We start from the raw sequence: 19,009 nt of genomic DNA, 5'->3' as shown, positions 1-19,009 counted from the left end.
TCCCCTCCCTCCCTCCCTCCTTCCCTTTCTCTCTCCCTTCCTTCCTTCCTTTTTAGGGGAGGGGAGGTGGGAGGGACAGAGGGAGAGAGAGAGAATCTGATCCCACAACCCTGAGATCATGACCTGAGTTGAAATCAAGAGTCTGTCGCTTAACGGACTGAGCCCCCCAGGCGCCCCTAATTGGTTTCCTTTCATTCCAGACTATCTTGTTAACCATTTTTTCCTCCTAAGATTTATTTTAGAGCAAGCAAGCAGGGGGTGGGGGGGAGAGGGAGAGAGAGAATCTCAAGCCTCCTCCTGCTGAGGGTGGAACCCGACATGGGGCTCAAAGGGTCAGGATGATTTAACTGGCTGTGCCACCCAGGCACTGCTACCCTGTTACATTTTTTAATGGTTATAGTCTGTTTTAAGTGGAAACTTATTGATCACCCCCCATTTATTTTTAAATTTAAATGCACACATATTATATACATACATACATATTAAAATGCCCCCCCTTTTTGCTTAACACTAAGTGCTTATTATGTTCTAGGCACGGTGCTTAGGTTTGAAAGAAAGCTGCAGTAAAGAACGAGTTGTTAGTTATGGTAATAAGGCATACAGGAGCAGTCATTTTGTTGAGAAGACCGGGAAGGACGGTCTTGGATGACTTCGTAAACAGAATCACATGCTGAGCCAAGAAGACAAGGAAGAGTACGTGCTCGGTGCGTGGTTTGCTGTGCTAGGATGTGGCTGGAAGTGGGTGAGAATGTGGAGGATGGAACACTCACCCGGACTCAGGCTCATTGGGTGGGAAGTATCGAGGATGATGATCAAGTCCAAACCTGGAGGCGTCCCTAGCGGACCTCCAGCAAACAGTCTCACGTGAGCATATCTGCTTTCCCTTTTACTTTTTTTTTTTTTTAGGGGTGCCTGGCTGGCTCATTAGAGTCTGAGACTCTTGATTTCAGGGTTGTGAGTTCAAGCCCCATGTGGGGTATGGAGCCTGCTTAATAAAATGTAAAAAATAAAAAGTAAAGTTTTTTGAGATTATGTACATCACTGTCTGTCCTCGAACGTTAGAAATGAAGTAGTTGAGTCAGTATGTTCAGTCTCTCCCAGTGGAGGGAGTGGACTAGTGATGCACGTAACACGACTTAAGTTAGCATTTTCCTCCTCTACCATTCTGTTGCTGAATGATTGAAAAAGTGAATGTCTCTGTCTTTGCCTGATCTTTCCATACTATTTGCCAAGCAGGGATATAGATCCGCTTCCAAATGGGGCTTATAATTTTCCAATGATGATTTATGGCCCTCACCCTGATACATACAAGCATCACATGACAAGAGGCCATCGTTTTTTAAATTGTAAAATGTATACCACATAAGATTGATCATTTTACCCATGTTTGAGTGTACAGTTCAGTGGCATTCAGTGCACTCACATGGGTGTGCAGCCGTCACCGCTGTCCATCTTCTTCCCATGCTGAAACTGAGCCCATGGAACAGTCTCTGTTTGCCCTTCCTTAGTCCCTGGCAACCTTCATTCCACCTGTTGTTGTTTTTTTTAAGGAATTTGATTCTTGTAGGTATTTCAGATAAGTGGAGTCAGACAGTTTTTGTCAGTTTGTGTCTAGCATAATGTCTTTAAGAGATCATCATATTTAAAAATAATTTCAGGTTTGGGTATTGGTGGATGAGGTAATATAGACGGATCTTCTCTCTGAGAACTAACACAGTTGGACAAAATATTAAGAAGAAGAGTGTTTGGAGAGCCTACATGACAAAGAATTACGGGTCCATGATCTGAAAGAAGAGAGAACCGGAAGAGTGAGCCCAGCTTTGGACCTCTGTTTAACTAGAGGCACGTCCCACTTTTCAAAGGGGGGACTGAGCAGAGCTTTTGGCTAACTTCTGGGACTAGGAGAACAAGAACTGGGGATTAGAGCCTGCTCATAAGGAAGGGTTTTCTTGGTAATCCCTGGGCCATGATTCGGGACCCTGAAGCCCCATCCCCTGGGAAGAGGTTTGCCTCAGAATGAGGCTGGTCTTTACGGGAACTGATACCCAGCCTCTAATCACTTCATTCACTCTGAGGTTGAATTGATTTCAGATTGTTAGTTTTCCTAGCTGCTTGCCAGAAGCAAATATGAATCTTCCCTGGAAAATATAACATCATTGTAGGCTTCACAATTTCCATACAGTTGTCCACACACAGCATCTGGCATGAAATAAAATCACCTGGCCCATGGGGAGGCAAGAGGAGTGGTAACAGAACAGACCCACTGGAAATCCAGAATTGACTTTAGAGTAACTATGCTTGATATAGTGAAGGAAATAGCACAAGGTTGAGAATTTCAGCAGAGAATGGAAACTTGAAAAAAGAACCACATGGAAATTTCAGAATTGAAAACTCAGTGTTGTTAATAGTTCGGTGGGGGGTTTTACAGCTGACTAGGAACAGCTAAAGAGAAGCAGTAAGTGGAATATAGGTCAGAAGAAAATATTCAGGGGCGCCTGGGTGTCACAGTTGGCTCAGACTGTGATCTCAGGGTTGTGAGATGAAACCCTGCATCAGGCTCTGTGCTGGGGCCGAAGCCTGCTTAGGATTCTCTCTCGCCCTCTGCCCCCCACTCCAAAAAGAAGAAGAAAATATTCAAACTGAAATTAAGAAATTCTAAGAGAGGAAAAATATGGGCATACAAAAAACATAGGGAAATGAAAACTAATTCCAGAAGTTAAAGGCACCCAGTGTTTATTCCAGCAGTATTTACAATAGCCAAAATGTGGAATTAACCCAAGTGTTTGCTGCTTGACGAATGGATAAAGATGTGGTATGTGTACACAATAGAATATTACTCGACCATAAAAAAGAATGAAACCTTGCCATTTGAACAACATGGATGGATCTGAAGGTTATGTATTTTTTTTATTAAAGTTTTTATTTATTTATTTGACAGAGACAGCCAGCGAGAGAGGGAACACAAGCGGGGGAGTGGGAGAGGAAGGAGCAGGGAGCCTGATGTGGGGCTTGATCCCAGGATTCTGGGATCACACCCTGAGCTGAAGGCAGACGCTTAACGACTGAGCCACCCAGGCGCCCCGGATCTGAAGGTTATAATACTACATGAAATAAAAGACAAATACCATACCACATGATTTCACTTACATGTGGAATCTAAAAAACAGAACAAACAGAAAACAGAAATAGACTCATAAATCCAGAGAATAAATGGGGCACTACAGAGGGGAGGGATGGGGGGATGATGAAAGACGTGAGGGAGATTAAGAGAAAAAAGAGATGTAGTGGACGTAGTGAAAAGTATAACGTATGTGTAGTTGGAGGCCCAGAGGAGAGAATGGGGTAGAAGAAAAGCTGAGGAGGTAACGAAAAAAAATTTTCAGAAATTAATAATAGAACATCAACTTAGAAATGCTGTAAACCTTAAGTGGGATAAATACAGAGAAAACCATATAAAGCCCATCATACGAAATCACCATAAACTAAATGCAACATGAGACCCGTGAGCAGCCAGTGAAGACAAAACAGCTCGAAGATGCTTCAGTGGATGGTCGGCTGACTTCTCAGTAGAAGCAGCAAAAGCTGAGAAGGCGGTGGGCTTGAAAGAAAACAAGTGACCTATGTAATAAAAATCCTCTTCGAATGAGACAAAAAATGGAGAGAATTCATCATGAGATCTGCATTGAAAGAAACTGAAATTCTGAAATGTGTTCTTCACAATCAGAAATAGTCCCAGCGGAAGCTTGGAAAGGGCAGAAGAAATAAAAAGTAGCAGCAGGTGTAAATATGGGCAAATCCTAAGTGATCATCTGCTATATAAAAGTAACAGTGAGGTGCTGATGCCTGTCATACTCTCCAGGGCGGTGAAAGCTTGTCTAACTAGCAGGCTAGTAGAAGGGTAATAATAATACACTCTAAAAGAAGGTGGGATGGATTTAGGCCCAAATTCATATATAATTTACATGAAACATAATAAATGGACTGAACCCTCCAGTGAAAAGCAGAGACAGGCAGATTGTGTAAGTCACTCAGAATTAATAATCTGAATATAAAACTGTAGCTGCACACACAGGATTGAGGCTGGGCACAGCAGCCGTGAAGAACGAGCAACAGAGTAAGGACGACATACTCCAGTGGTAATCAAAGCCTAGGACAGAGCGACAGTAATTAAGACAATGTGACGTTGGCTCAAAGATAGGCATATTGACCAGCAGAACAAAACAGCCATCTGGACACCTGATTTATGAGAAAAGGAAGCCCGCAGCACAGTTAATAGATAGTACTGGATTGATTGGATAGCCATATTGAAATGAAAAGGAAACTTGAACCTTATTTCACACCAGAGGCTAAACTTTCCAGGTGGATTGGGGATGTAACTGAAAGTAAAACAGTAAAGCTCCTAAAATAATATGGGATAATATTTTCATGGTCTTGGAATTGAGAAGCACTTTTTAAACAAGTTACAAAAAGCATTACCCACAAAAGGACAAGATTGCTACTTTGGACTGAATTAAAGTTAAGAACTTGCATTCGTCAGAACATACCTTTCAGGGAGTACTAAATCTCATTAGTAATCAGGGATATACGCAGACTGGAACCACAGTGGAGTGGTAGTCATACCTGCCCGAAGTGCTCAGATGAAGGCGGACGGTTCCAGTTGTAATGCTGTATGTGCGCTTGCACAAGCTGTTGTGGCTGCCATGGAAGTGAAAGTCGATAGAACCAATTTGCAGAGCTACTTGGAGTTGTCTGCTGAAGTTGAGCATGTCTTTGGCCCATGACAGCTCCACTCCTGGGTATACGCCCAACAGAAGGGGCGCGCCTGTGTAGCAGAAGACATTTAGTAGGGTGTTCATAGCATTGCTGTTTTTAATAGCACCAAACTGCAAGTAATGCAGAAGTTCATGAATGGGGGGATGGGTAACGTGGTCGATACGATGGGACACCATAGAGTAGTGAAAAAGAATAAACCAGAGGTGGGGTGCCTGGATGGCTCAGTCGGTGGAGTGTCTACCTTTGGCTCAGATCATGATCCCGGAGTCCTGGGATCGAGTCCCACATCGGGCTCCCTGCTCAGCGGGGAACCTACTTCTCCCTTTCCCTCTGCCTGCCACTCCCCCTGCTTGTGCGCATGCTCCCTCTTCCTGCTAAATAAATGAATAAAATCTTTTAAAAAGAATAAAAAAAGAATAAACCAGAGCTGCGTGTGGCTGATAGCTGACTCCCATAAACAGTCGTGAGGGACAGAGAGCAGGCTCGTGACAGTATGTGCTGTGTAGCTCCACTTACATAAATTCAGAAACCTGCAGAACTGATCGGTGATGCTAGAACTGTGGCCAGTATCTTTGGGGAGGTGGAGGACTTAGGAAGGATGTTTTTGGTGTTAACATTCCTTTTTCTTGATCAGGATTTTGGCTATGTGGGACCATTGACTACTTATGTTTTATATGTTTTCTGAATGTATAATACTTTAATAAGCATGTTAAAATAAATTTAATGAGGGTGTAGATTTTCTTTGTTGTGCTGATGTACTGTTTTAAGGGCAGACCTTTGTAACATCAGACCGCTTACCTTCCGTCAGACTGTTACTTCTGCAGATTGATTTTACCTAAGATAATGGTTTTTAACCTTTATTTTATTTTTTTTTTTGCCAAGGCCCGCGAGGAACAGGTTTGAATGAGTACATCCACTCAGGGTTTGCTGATTCTGCCAAGTATTAGGTTGACTCTCTGAAGCATCCCTGTCTTTCAGGTGGTGATAAATTGTGCCATCCCTAAGGGGTTGAAGTACAATCAGGCTACGCAGACCTTCCACCAGTGGCGAGATGCTCGACAGGTGTATGGCCTCAACTTTGGCAGCAAGGAGGATGCCAATGTCTTTGCAAGTGCCATGATGCATGCCTTAGAGGTGTTGAATTCCCAGGAAGCAGGTATGGTGTCTGGGTTTACTTGTTTTCTCGAAGTGCCGTGTATATGTGTATGTGAAATATATTTGAAGTAATTCTTGAATTTGTGTGTTCTCTACAGAAATGTAAACTTTGGTTTGTTGATGATAAACATATAATCTAAAAGGATAATCTCATGAGATTGGTTAGTCAGTCAATTTTTAACCCTCTCCTTTGAAGATAGTTAAGCTCCTGCTCCTCAGCACCTCGGCTTTTGTTGCGTGATGGGAGCTGAGAATATGCAGCGGGTAGAAATGCTGTATTTATCATCATCTCGCCCTTGTACGAAGAAACACATGTTTTCCGAAACACATTTTTTTAAGTCCCTACCGAGCCCATAAACTTCAAGTAGGACTGGATTTTCTTCATCCTCGTTCATAAGAACTTGATTCTGAAAGTTATTCGAAGATTTTTAGGAGTGCCCTCAGGTGGTACGAGCCTGCATTGCATCTCCTCGACACTGCATGGTGGTTAAAAAGAGCATCAGAGATAACTCACTGTTTAAAAACCCAGGATTTAAATCTGTGTATGTATCAGAGATGAACTCTGTGTTAGTTTTGCTTCACAAAATTGACAACGAAATATAACAATGTGGGGTGATTTCTTTGGGGAGATAGATTTTATATTCTGAAAATAAGTATTCTCTGTAAAACAGTGTAAATGTGGTTTCTCTTGCCTTTGTTGTGGACTTAGTGATGTCGAACGTGCAGATGTGCCATAAGCAAGGTGCATCTCTATCTTGTCAGAGGAGAGACAGATTAGTGTTTGGCATTTTGTTGAAGGTACAGTTTCAAAACCTGTTATAGATACGTTAAATTTTATTTATACTGTGTCTTATTCTCAAGGTTCAAACATCTAGCCCACGGGTTAGTCTATTTCAGGTATGAATTTCAGAGTAAGAAGACATTTGCAATCTTGCCAAAACCACCTTTTTATGCCTGTAGATGGTTTATATGAGCTCTTTTGAGGAAATTAAGATTTTTGTAAAGAAGTGGTGCATAGCTCTTTACGTCTTATCAGTTTTGAGAAACCTCTGGAAGCTCCTGGTTTGTCAGTAAGTCCAGAGCGTAGCATAGAGAAGCCCGGGGGTGCGCACCGTCTCAGGTGTAGACTGAGTGCGTATGTGTCTGTCTCTTGTCGGCCTTCTGCTGCAGGGGTAGAATGCCCCCTCGTCGTGGTCTCACCATAGCAGAGAAACTACAATATCAGCTCTTAATATCCTATAAAGAGGCCAACTGCATAACCTAATGAAAGGCCCAAAGTGTAGAGCAGTGTATGTAGGACAGTGACATTTGGCTTCCTCATGTTTGAAACAAACTAGCATTTTTATTTCTAAAAACCTTCAAAAGAGTTTCCATGGAGGTTAGGAACTAAATGTTGCTAAAGTGGTTAAAACGATTAGTTTTCATCAATTTGTTTTTAACCAAACGGAAAGGATTGTTTTTATCAGTGTGTAGTCCTGTAGTTTGCTTTCAGAATGCAAATGCTACTGTTTTTTCTTCTGATCGCCATCTTTTGAAATTAATTGGTCTTAGTGTGGAGAGACTCAGTTACGTTCTGTTATAATTTCCACATTCTAGAAAGTTTGGCAAGTGGGGAAATCACCCATCATCTCACTAGCTACGAGCATTTTGGTAATGCAAAAAAATTTAATAGATTTTTCTTAGATGATCTTGAAACTTTGTTCTCTTCTGTGTTACAGCCTGGGTCTGTTGCGCCGAGGGCCAAGGTGAGGGGGCTGGTGGTGGAACACGTGGGCCCATTTTAACCATCTCCCTGCAGAGAGGCTTTGGTTTTGTATCAGTTTCATCAGAGAAAACAAAGCACGGGAAATGATTTATTTAGAAAATGACTTTTTTTCTTAAATTGCTGTAGTTAAACACTAATTTCTGAGCTTTGATGGTGTTACCTGGCTTGGAAATGGAGGCACAGGAGGGTTCCAGTGCTGAGAATCAGAAAGGTGTAGTTTTCTCTGTAGATCTCCACAGTAGGATACGCGTGTCCCCCTGGATTATTTAGTGGGCCCGTCCCGTCCACCTAAACAAATCTACCCAAAAATGTCACCTCTCATGTTGAGCGTGCTTTCCCCTTGCACAGCTGTTTGCTTTGGGTTCACAGCCAGTTCCTTGCTGAAACCATCTATTGTCTTCCTGCCAAAACCACATTGAAAAAGCTTAACTTTCGTGTCCCCTCCCTAAGCAAACAATATACCCAATGAACCTCTGATCAGAAGCAAAGTAAACAAACATTCCTAAGGGTGAAGTGACTGCAGACATCAGGCTTTCCTGCTGCTTAATGATTTGTCACGTTTTCAAACCATTTTTCCATATTAAATACTTCTGTTCATTCTGTTTGTTTTTTAGCTGTTAGCATCAGTATTATCCACCGAATGTTGGTTTATCCTTCTGAGTGATTTTTAGTTTTTTTAAAGTTATGTGTCCTTTGTTCAGACAGAATCTTCTTGAGAACCTCAGTGCCCTCACAGACAGAATCGTGGCGCTGCTCTGGTTGACGTGGGGGTCAGAGCCCAGAGCCACTGAGGCACCATGCGGCTCTGCAGAGCCCATAATTGCATGGTTCCCCTTTCCCCTCTCCCTTGTCCCTGAGTTCTCTAAACCCTCAAGTTTTTTCAAATGAAGAAAGAACTACTTTGGGGCTATTCATACTGACCTTTATAAGGTGCTCTGTGTGTGTGTGGTATTTCCATTTCTTTTATGAAAAGGGAGGGTGGCAGGAATGTTTTCCTTTATTTTGTTTTTAACTTGGTGTGCAATTATCTAATATACTGGAAAGTACAGGAGGTGCTAAATACAGCGAGTTATATTTGGAATTTAAAAAACACAAATCGCATGTTCTAACATTCTTGAAAAAGAGTTGAATTAGCCTTCGTTCTTCTGTACCAAATGCTACAGTTTATCTCTTCCCTTTCTCTAATGATAGACTCGAATTTAAACACTTAAGTTCAGATCGTATTATCCCAACCGTTATTTTTTATTTCTGTGTTGTTTGTCAAGTACATTTATAGCAGTTTTGCAGATAATAGTTGTGGATTATATAAAATGTAAAGTTAGTCCTTGTGATGATTAGTGGAGGTAAATTTGCACAATTTGTTTTTGAGAAAGGTTCAGGGCATTTGAAATAGGAAATAATTTTTTAATTCAGTTTTTTAAAAGGAAAATCATATGCATAGCCAGTAAGTATATTCTGCTTTTGTTCTTCTTGACCAAGAGTAAGCATACCTTTGTGGAAGGAAAACCTTAAAATATGTTACCATTAACTAAGACTGCTTTTGCTAGATTTTATTTTATAGCTATTGAAGATGAGAACACAATGAGATTCTCATGTTTAAAATTTTTTTTAGATTTAAAAAAAATTTTTTTAAGATTTTATTTATTTATTTGACAGAGAGAGAGACATCCAGCGAGAGAGGGAACACAAGCAGGGGGAGTGGGAGAGGAAGAAGCAGGCTTGTAGCGGAGGAGCCTGATGTGGGGCTCGATCCCAGAGCACCGGGATCACGCCCTGAGCTGAAGGCAGACGCTCAACGACTGTGCCACCCAGGCGCCCCTAAAAATATTTTATATAGAGATTCCATTAATTTTTTTCTTACTGGAAACTTGGTCTGATATACCTTTCAGTGTGAGCATTTATATGAATTTTATTTCCACATTTTTTAATCTTTTGGAGATATGTTTTGGAATGAATTAATTTTAGAAATCTCAAAAAGTTTCTAGAAATACCTTAACAGTGACGTTTATTTTTAAGCCCTGCAGATCGCATGTTTCATGGAACCAATACTGAGGTCATATCACAGACGCCATCAAGTGTGTTTTGAGCGTAGGTCCTGTGCCAGGCACGGGGAATAACGCTAACAGGCTGACGCCTGTCCCTTTCCCTCCGGGCTTTCAGCGGGTCTGGAGCTACTGGAAACAAGATCAGCACGTTAGGATACAGTGTGCGAGAGGCTGTGAGTGAGGTCTGCACAAAGGCCTGGGGAATACCAAAGAAAACTCCGGGGTTCAGGGGAGATTCGAACAGTAGATGATGCCGGAGGTATGATTTGAAGAATGCATAGGCCTCAGCAGTGGTGGAAGAACATTCTAGACTGGTTGGGAGCCATTGTGAAACAACAGAGAGGCTGTGTTGTAGCCTGGGTATAAGACTTTACAGAGGAGGGAAATCTGAGAGAGAAGACGGGGAAGGGTCTGGTGTCCTGCTGAGGGTGTGCGTGCACGGCGCGGGGTTGGTGACACACTGCCAGTGAGGGGGGCCAGGTGTGCGTTTCTGTGAGCAGGTGTGTGCTTTAGGACGAACATGATGGGCCAGTGAGCACGCGCCCCAGGCATGGCCTGGTTAGGGTGCCGTGGTGATGCCACGGGTGAGAAGGGTGGTGTCACGGCAAGGGGAGGAGCAGGGGAAGGAGGAGGTGACACTTCTACTTCCTGCTACTGTGCCCTCGAGGGCATTGTTCCATTTTGTCCTTAAAGCCCGTCTGAGGCAGGAATAATGATCTGTTTATTAGGTGCCTGCTGTATGCCAGGTCCTTACTGGGCACGCGTATTACTGACGATCTTTATAATAACCCTGCAGAGTTGGGGGTGTCCTTCTCTTGGAGACACGAGTGAGGCTTACAGAAGGTACCGGGACCTGCCCTGGGGCCCACAGCTAGACTACTGCGTAAGCTCGAGTTTAGGATCTGTGTTGGTGATGTGTGATGGGCAGGCCAGGAAGGAGGCAGGGGTCCTGTAAAGTGATTACAGATATGTCCCTCCGGGCAACCAGCCATCGTCCAGGCCACTGGCAAAGATGGCATTAGCCAGAGAAGGGGAGAAGGGGGGTTGTGGTTCTGGGCCCTGGGTCACGGATTTGATTTTGGACACACTGCATTTGGAGCATTTTATTTTTTATTTTTTTAAGATTTTGTTTATTTGTCAGAGAGAGAGGCAGGCAGAGGGAGAAGCAAGCTCCCCGCTGAGCAGGGAGCCCGATGTGGGACTCGATCCCAGGACCCTGGGATCATGACCTGAGCGGAAGGCAGATGCTTAACTCACTGAGCCACCGAGGCATCCCTTGGAGCACTTTATTAATGCCCTCATAAAATCATATGAAATTGGACCTCGAAAGAAACCCAGAGGTCATCTTGGACAGTATTTTTTACTGAGTTTTCCTCAGTCGACTTTTGAAACAGACGGAGTGTTAGCTGCTCATCAGGATGCAGTCCTGGGGGACAGTCTTTTTGTGGGCACGGTCACGTGCTGCTTTTATACCACCTCCTCCGCACGCTCCCCTGTTATAAATTCAGTCTTCACGGGAATGTGAGGTTGATCTGCTGGAGCTGTGTCCCCAGTGTCCAGTTACAAAGATCGGCAGGACAGGTGGGACTTCCCTTGAGTCATACACCTGGAGGGGGAGGCACAACTGGGGTTGGGTCTTCAGGCCCTGAGGCCATTTCTCTGCTTTTCAAATCAACATCTTCAAAGCACATTTATGTATGTATGTATGTATGTATGTATGTATGTACGTATGTGCAAAAAGGTGCTTTTATTGTAGCACAGGGACAGGACCTGTGGGCAGAAAGAGCTGTGCTGGGATTGTGAGGGGTGACTGATGGCACAGTTTATAGTTAGTGGGGGTTAGAGATAAGGTAAGTCTCTAAGGAGTTCGTGTATGTTGAGAGCAAGGTCTCCAAGGCCTTGCAGGGCTAGATATTGTCAAGATAAGGTTAGTCCCTATTGTTTAAGCAAAGACCCTTCAGATGTGTGTCAGTGGGCCACATGCTGAAAGGGGAATGTTAGCATATCCTGGGCGTTTGTGGTTCCCAGAGTGAAGTGACACTGAGTAGAGCAAATCTTCATTGGTAAAACATTAAAAAAAAAATCCTTGAGGGAGTTGTAGGGGTGTTACAGCCTCTGTGTCTCAGGGATTTATTAGTGGGCTGCAAGTTGCAAGGAGACCTCATTGTAGCTTCATTTCTCTTGCCTTCAGAGCACATTTAAAAGGCTTTTGAGGAAAGTCACTTTAGGGTGAGAAAATAGGAAAGAAAAGAACTTTCATTTACTTTTTGTTTTATGTGTTTTGGCAAATTTTCAAGGTCTTTTATTGTGATTTAGTGGAAGCACTTACAATTGGAGTCAGAGACAGTCTCTTCTCTGCTGGTGGGGTGCCTTCTCTAAAGCTGTTTCCTTTTAAGAATATGTTAGGATATCATTATGGGAATTAAATGAGATGAAGACGTTAGTATTATTAAATTATAAGATGTTATTTTTGAATGCTAATATTTATAAATACCTGGAGAATTCTGCTGTGTGGATTAACTTGCTTCGAGGAAGAACAAGAGGAAGAGAAACTTTGATTTTCTTTAGCCTCTTCCTTGTCTTTACTCCCTGGTGAAGACCTGTCTTGATACTTTTTTTTTCCCTCGTCGGAAATTAGTTAATTCATCCATCATATGGGTGCATCTAATTGCGGGGGAAAATCAGACTCAAATCTCCTCCTCAAGGATTCTTCCTTCGGAGGGGAGATAAGACACACCCACCACCCCCAAAGGAGGTCATTTCTGAGGTATAGATAAAATCCTATCTGAAGGGGAATGAGGTTTCTTTTCACAGGAGCAACTGGGCAAGTGTTGATGAGGTGGCTTTTTAGCTCATTTTGGAAGGGGAATGAAGTGTAGGCACAGGGAGCTGGAGACGGCGTGGGAGAGCGGAAGGGGAAGGAATGAGCTGTGTTTGCCGGGTGGGGGCCTGTTTCGTCCTGTGGGGAGAAAGTCAGAAGTGAGATCTGATCAAGAATGGCCTTTGAGAGCCATGGGTGACACAGATTTACTGGAGTTTTTGAGCAGGTGGAATAATGGGAACAAAGCTATACTTGAAAAGGGAGCTGCTGGATGAGGGGACAAGCATGAGATTGCCCTGTGGAGACAGACCTCATGAGAATAGAGGGGAAATTGAAACGAGAGAGATGGCAGTGCGAGTTGGGGAAGTTTGCACGGGAAACCAGTATTGTTCTAGTGCTATGCCTCCTTAGGTGACTCCTTTCATTAAAAAAGAACTCTGGCTGCACATGTTACATGGCAGTGCCAGAGATCTGTGACAGAGTACGGTGTCTGCGGGTGACGTGGTATGACTGTTATGCTTGGGAGAAAGAGGCGAAACATGAAAACATATTTAATTAGAAAGCTGATTTTTACTGTGAACCTGAGTCCAGGTTTCAGAAAGAAAGGTACATAGAGACAGTGTTGTCTTCAAGCAGCTCACAGTAGGGGCAAAGAAGCAATTTCTCTACAGACTTTAAAATGCAGTTAGCAAATCTGTTCAGCCCTAAGTTGAGTAACAAAATTTTTAAAGATTTATTGTTTATTTTAGAGAGGGGGAGAAGGAGAGAATCTCAAGCAGGCTCACTGCTGAGCGCAGCCCAACATGGGGCTTGATCCCCCGACCGACCGTGAGATCATGACCTGAGCCCACCTACTGAGCCACCCAGCCCCCGCCCCAGTTTAGTAACTTATTGACAGAGTTAGCATGATTGTAGCATGCAGATGTCCTTTTCTGTGGGAGATGATTCTCTTCACCTGAGAGCGGTTGATTTTCAGTTTTTATCCACAAGACTACTACAGAACAACTGAAGTAATTGTGAGATGATCTCCCTCAGTTTGGAAAGCTAAAAGGACAATGTACACCATACATCCTAGTGATAGGGTTGTTACAACCACTAACTCAAATATTAAGTTTCTTTGCCTGGGACTAAAAATTACCAGCTGTTTGTAGAGATACTTAACCTAAAACCTGTTAGATGTTCTGATTGACTATTGTTGACATTTTGGGGATTTTTGGATCTTTCTGTGATTTTGTGATTGTTCCAAGATGCCAATAAGAAAAGTTTAAATAGTCCCAGTACCTGAATTGAAAACATGACCAATTGCATATGTGATTACTTGTGAAAGAAGTTTCTTTGAACAGGCTCACTCCGAGCGTCTAGTACAAGGGGGTTAGTGAAGGTAATAAAAGGGTTTCCGGCTTTGGAACGGGTCAGGAGCTGCTGAGTTAGGCTTCTAGTACCTGTGCCCCGCCCATCATACCTCCCAGCCTGTGTGCCGCCTGTGTCTCTGCCTTTCTCAGCTGGGCGTGCACGGGGTTGCTGAGCACTTCTGGAAGTGAATTGGGTAATGGATCTCTGTTCTCCCCAGGATGTAATGTAGGCACCCTTACTTTCCGTGGGTGCACCAGAGCCAGATTCCCTTGGAAGCCTGCCTCTCATGGGTTCTGTTCCCTTGGCCTCCCTTTGGTTCTTTGTGTTCTGGTCTCGCATTCACCTGCAGGAGCTACCTTAAAGTTTTGGGACTGGAAAGTGACGGGATTAGTGCAGGCGATAAACACTAAGGTATCACATCCTTCTCATTTGTGCCGTATAGCTTTATGCTCCAGCATTTGCATTGAGTTGTACTTGGAATTACTCTGTAGCTAGTTCTTGGTCACTCAGAGGACAGTTTGAATGAATGTTTACCTTGTAGCTACCACTTGTAGTTTGTAGATGCCCTCATTGTCCCCTTGTCATTGGAGGGATTGATGCCATCCCTGGATTATGGTCTTTGCCTGATTGTTCACCATACTCTCATTTTCTTTCGTCCAAGACACCTGCAGCATCAGAAACCTTGAGTTGAAAACCCTAATTCAGGATTTGAAAAGTGTGTTCCAGGGACCCTTGAGGACCCTCTCCTAGACCATTTCAGGGTGTCTCTAAGGTGCTCCTTTTTCCTTCTTATACTTCAGCCAAAACAAGGTGCCGTAACATACTGAATGTAAAAGCAAATAAAATAATCCAGCTGTATTCTACTAAGTCAAACATTGAAGAGATTTGTAAAAATATAAAACCATGTCATCCTAATAGCTAATATTTTTTATTTGGGAAATAATTTTTATTTTGGAAAATAATTATAATTTTAATTTTTTAAAAAATGAATTAGTAGAAATTAAAACTGGAAGAATATTGTTTATTTAATACAGCAAATAACAGTAGCTATAATTCATCTGAACGAGAGCTGTTCGGGGTCTTTAATAATGTTTAAGGGTACGGGGAGGCCTGTGACCAGAACCTTTGAGGATGACTGCCCTCCCTAATCATCAGGGAGACTGTGGACTGAGAGGAAAATTTCCGGTGGCTTTTATCTTTTCCAGGCAGCCTAGCAAAGAGCTCTTGTCTACTGGATAAGATTGTCTAGTGGATGAGAATTGAGGATTCCATATTTTCTATCTCTTTAGGATTCTGTGTCTGTAATAGCTTTGCCTATAACAGACGGGCCTTTCTTCCTACCATTGTTCTTCCCTCTGTCTGTTCTGCGTCTTCTCTGCTTCCCATCAGGATGACTTCCTGGGGGCCAGGCATGTCGGAGAAATAGGCATAGCGCAGACCTCAATCCTGTCCTGCTTGTCACCACCTGTCACCGGCAGGGAGAATGGAGGGAGGTCTGGTGGCCTTATTTCATGCTCCATGTATAAAAATTGCCCCGTGATTAGATTTGAAACCATCTTCTGTCCAGCAGTAGTAACCACTGTTGCTGTTTGAGCTCTGCCTCTTAGAAATTCAGGTTCTTCTGGTTTCTCGTTGGTACATTTGTGACTTCTCTTCTTGTGATTTTCACAATTATGTTCTAATAGGTGAATTATTATAGGTTCATATAATCTGGGAATTATGATTTATAATAAATGAACTTTAAAATATTTGCTTCTAGACTTTTAAGTTCCAGATCACTAGCTGTTTGGGGAAAGCTCTTGAGCGTGGCTGTGACTCAAGTCTGACACTGCATTTTTCACGGGCATGGCTTTAGTCTTACGGTGTGGACTTAGATCTGATCCTGCTCCAAGATGGATGTGACTGAATGACTAAAAGAGACAGGATTTTTCTGTTTAATCTGCATGTAATTGTCTTTTAGAAGGTGACCGTAGCCTGAAGTTTGTTGTCAGGCACTCTATTCTCTCTGCCTCTCATTCTTGTTTCTCTGCTTCTCTGGCGGTGGGACATCTTGTCAGTTATTGTCTGACGCAGGTCTAGCTGGGGACGACATTTCTCAGCTTGCTTTACGAATAGCTTAAAATCTAATGAGTGGTGCTGCGGTGATCCAAGGATGTCATCCTTGATTGTTTGCATGTTTTATTGCAAGAGAATAGTAATTTATATACAGTTACATGTATTCCTGAATTTTAATCATATTTGTTGCCCATAAATTGGAGAAGCATTTGCTGGATGTCAAAAATTCTGATACCTGTTTTGTAGGACTTTTCCATCTTTAAAGAAGGATGTAGGGAGTGGGGAGAAGCTCTAATAGAACAGAGTATCTTGTTCTTCATTGATGAGAACCAGTCACAAGACAACAGTGGCAGCCAAGCCTGCCCCGCCATTCTTAATGGCCGAATTTTGGACGCGCTTTTATCGATCTGTAAATGGGATAGTGTATTCTGGGCTTGTCTGTGTTTGTATTCGGCAAAGAGCACGTGTGCATTGGTGCCTCTGAATGCACATTGGGCATTTCCGTTTTTATGTTCCTGGCAAGACAGAAAAATTCTAATCAGTCTTTTGAAGATGGTATTAAACAGTGGTATCTTTGAAATCAGTATTGTATATATAAAGAATATTTCCTTAATCCATTAAAAATTCCTAACAGGTATGTGGTCTCATAATCTAAAAGAAGAAAAGCCACAGGGAACAGAATTATTTGTACTCTTAATGAGGTTCTATGTTACATATTATGAGAGAAACAAAAACAAGTAATTCAAAATTGTGCACCTTAAGGGACTATGAATTGGGTAGAGAAGACAGACGAGGTCAGAAATGTCTGCCCAGCAGCATGCGTCCCGCGAGTGGGACAGAGCGGCAGTTGTGCGGTAGAATGAACACAGCAAGCTGCTCATGGCAAGTCATTGAAAATAGTTCTTGTAAGGTAGACCTGCTGTTTCTGTGGGCTTTTGCAATTTCTGAGAAAATTCACACCAGAAAACAAACGGCTTCTGTTTTCTGGAAACTTTCAGGGGTATTTGGTTATGACAGTGTCGTTCACTATGAAGAAATGCATTTATAGTAAGGAGTCTCCTTTGCAAATACTGTCCTGATCTTTACTGTGGTAGTGCTATACTAAACACAAAGAATTACTTTTTCTTATTCAGATTTAGAACCCTAGTCTTCATATATTTAAGCTTTAGAATCGTACATCCCCAGATTGAAGATACTGACTGGGTGAGTGACACGAATTCCCAGGAAGTGGGTCTCTAGTCTCTTTGCAGGTACTGCTTCGGATGGACCTTGTATTGATAGGGGGCAGTGTAGATTGTTGCCCTCCCTCTGTCCTGGGCACCAGATAGCCTTCTGTTGTTTTTAGAACAAAGTAGACTCCTTAATGTGGCTCTTGCTTCTCAGGAGCTGGCCCCTCTTGACTCCGCATTAAGTAAACACACACCCCTACATCCAGGTCCTTGGCTTTCTGTTTCTTCTTTCACCACTGAGAGACTTACTGTTTTCTCAGAACACTTTGTGAATTTCTGGATTGAATAAATAAATTTGGCAGAACCAAAGTTAGTGACAATGCTAGTCTTTACTAGCAGATTCTATTGGCACAAACAGATCAAGTTATTCAAAGCGTGTCTTGTCTGCTGAAGGCCGAAGGATACTTACATATATTTTTTTAAATGTAAACTACAGCCTGCTAATTTGCATTAAGTTGTGAGCTATAAACAGCTCTCAAGTATGTTTAATGCAGTAATAGTACTTGATAGTATTATTTCCGTGAATGAATGTTGGAGTGTCTAGAATTCTGTTCTTAGGAAGCCATAACTGTTTTACTGCTCCAAAGGGATACATACTATTCTTTGGGGAAATCATCTTGAATGACGTCTCTTCACTTTTAAATAAACACATCTGCTTCCGTTTGGATAGGGCAGTTTTATTTTCGAGTATCACATTCCGCACAAGCGCTAGGTGTTCAGGACTGTGATGTTTCCACCTTGTCTGTTAGTGCAGCTTCTATTTCTCTGCCAAAACTTACCCTCTACTCAGTAAAGTATGGTTTTCAGCAGATGTTATTAAAACTTCCCACCAGTGTTTCTTGTGCGCTTTATCTTCCTATGAATAGTGACGGTCCCTGGTCCCTGCAGCTGGCACGTAGAGTGTGGACTTGCTCACGAACAAGTTCAGGCTAAGCTTGTTAGGAGGATACACACGGTAAGAGGGTGCACAGCCAGATTGCCTTTCTCAAGACACCCCTGGTTTCTAAAGTCCTGCCTGCCTTCAGGGTTGCTCCTGTGTCCTGCCTTCTTATGGCTCTTGATCGTAAGGACTGGGCAAAGAACTTGCCTTCACCTGAATTTCTTTACTCTGGGAAGTGGATATGGACGAGGCTGCTTCCTTGCTTTTTAAAGAATTAATTCTTTCCTGGAAGCTCATGGGAAGCTTACAGTCCATTAAAAACTTCAGATACAGGTTTTCTGGGTTATTCTTTACATTATACTGAATTAGGCTTTATGGGAACCCCCACTTCTCCGTCCGCACAAAGCTTGTTTTTTTATTTAAAAACACTTTTATTTCCCTGACGTTTAAAATATTTCTGGTCTTGTGTATCTCTTTTCTATTTAATAAAATTATGTACAGATTCATTCTCTTATTTATCCTACCCATGTGCATCATTTGGATGGACTGATATACGTAAAGGTACTTAGACTACCGCTAGCATGCAGTATACCTTCAGCAGGTTCTGTTTAAATTGCACGGATTCTGTAAAAAACCACTTTAGTTAAACAAATGTATCATTTACCCTGTGCCAAGCTGGTCGTGCTGGTTGCTCACACTAGGATGATGAACAGGGCACAGACGTTACCTTTGAGCATCTTCAAGTCCAGCGAGGCCGGCCGCTAACTCTGAGTAGATAGTATAAAGTGTAATAACTCGGCAATCACACAGTACATCGGAAAGCCCTTAGGCCCTAGCAGGTGGTCCTGGCATTTCATGGTGTTTCCTCCTGGGCTCTTGCTGATACTGAAGTCCCTGCCAGCCCCCCATTTTTTTTAAATTTTCATTTAAAAA

At 42.6% G+C, this 19,009-nt stretch overlaps 1 protein-coding gene across 1 annotated transcript in view; it reads left to right on the top strand.

The window, feature by feature from the left end:
• The window catches only part of ENAH (ENAH actin regulator), a 112,879-nt gene that overhangs the window by 47,190 nt on the left and 46,680 nt on the right, over positions 1-19,009 (top strand). Inside the window, exon 3 of the mRNA XM_034667631.1 lies at positions 5,752-5,929. Within this exon, the coding sequence (XP_034523522.1) occupies positions 5,752-5,929 (178 nt within the window). The remainder of the gene's footprint in view (positions 1-5,751; positions 5,930-19,009) is intronic.

Source organism: Ailuropoda melanoleuca, chromosome 8, assembly GCF_002007445.2.
Source record: "Ailuropoda melanoleuca isolate Jingjing chromosome 8, ASM200744v2, whole genome shotgun sequence".
NCBI lineage: Eukaryota > Metazoa > Chordata > Mammalia > Carnivora > Ursidae > Ailuropoda > Ailuropoda melanoleuca.
The sequence above is the reverse complement of the archived record's forward strand: the minus strand, read 5'-3'. Positions and strand labels throughout refer to the sequence as shown.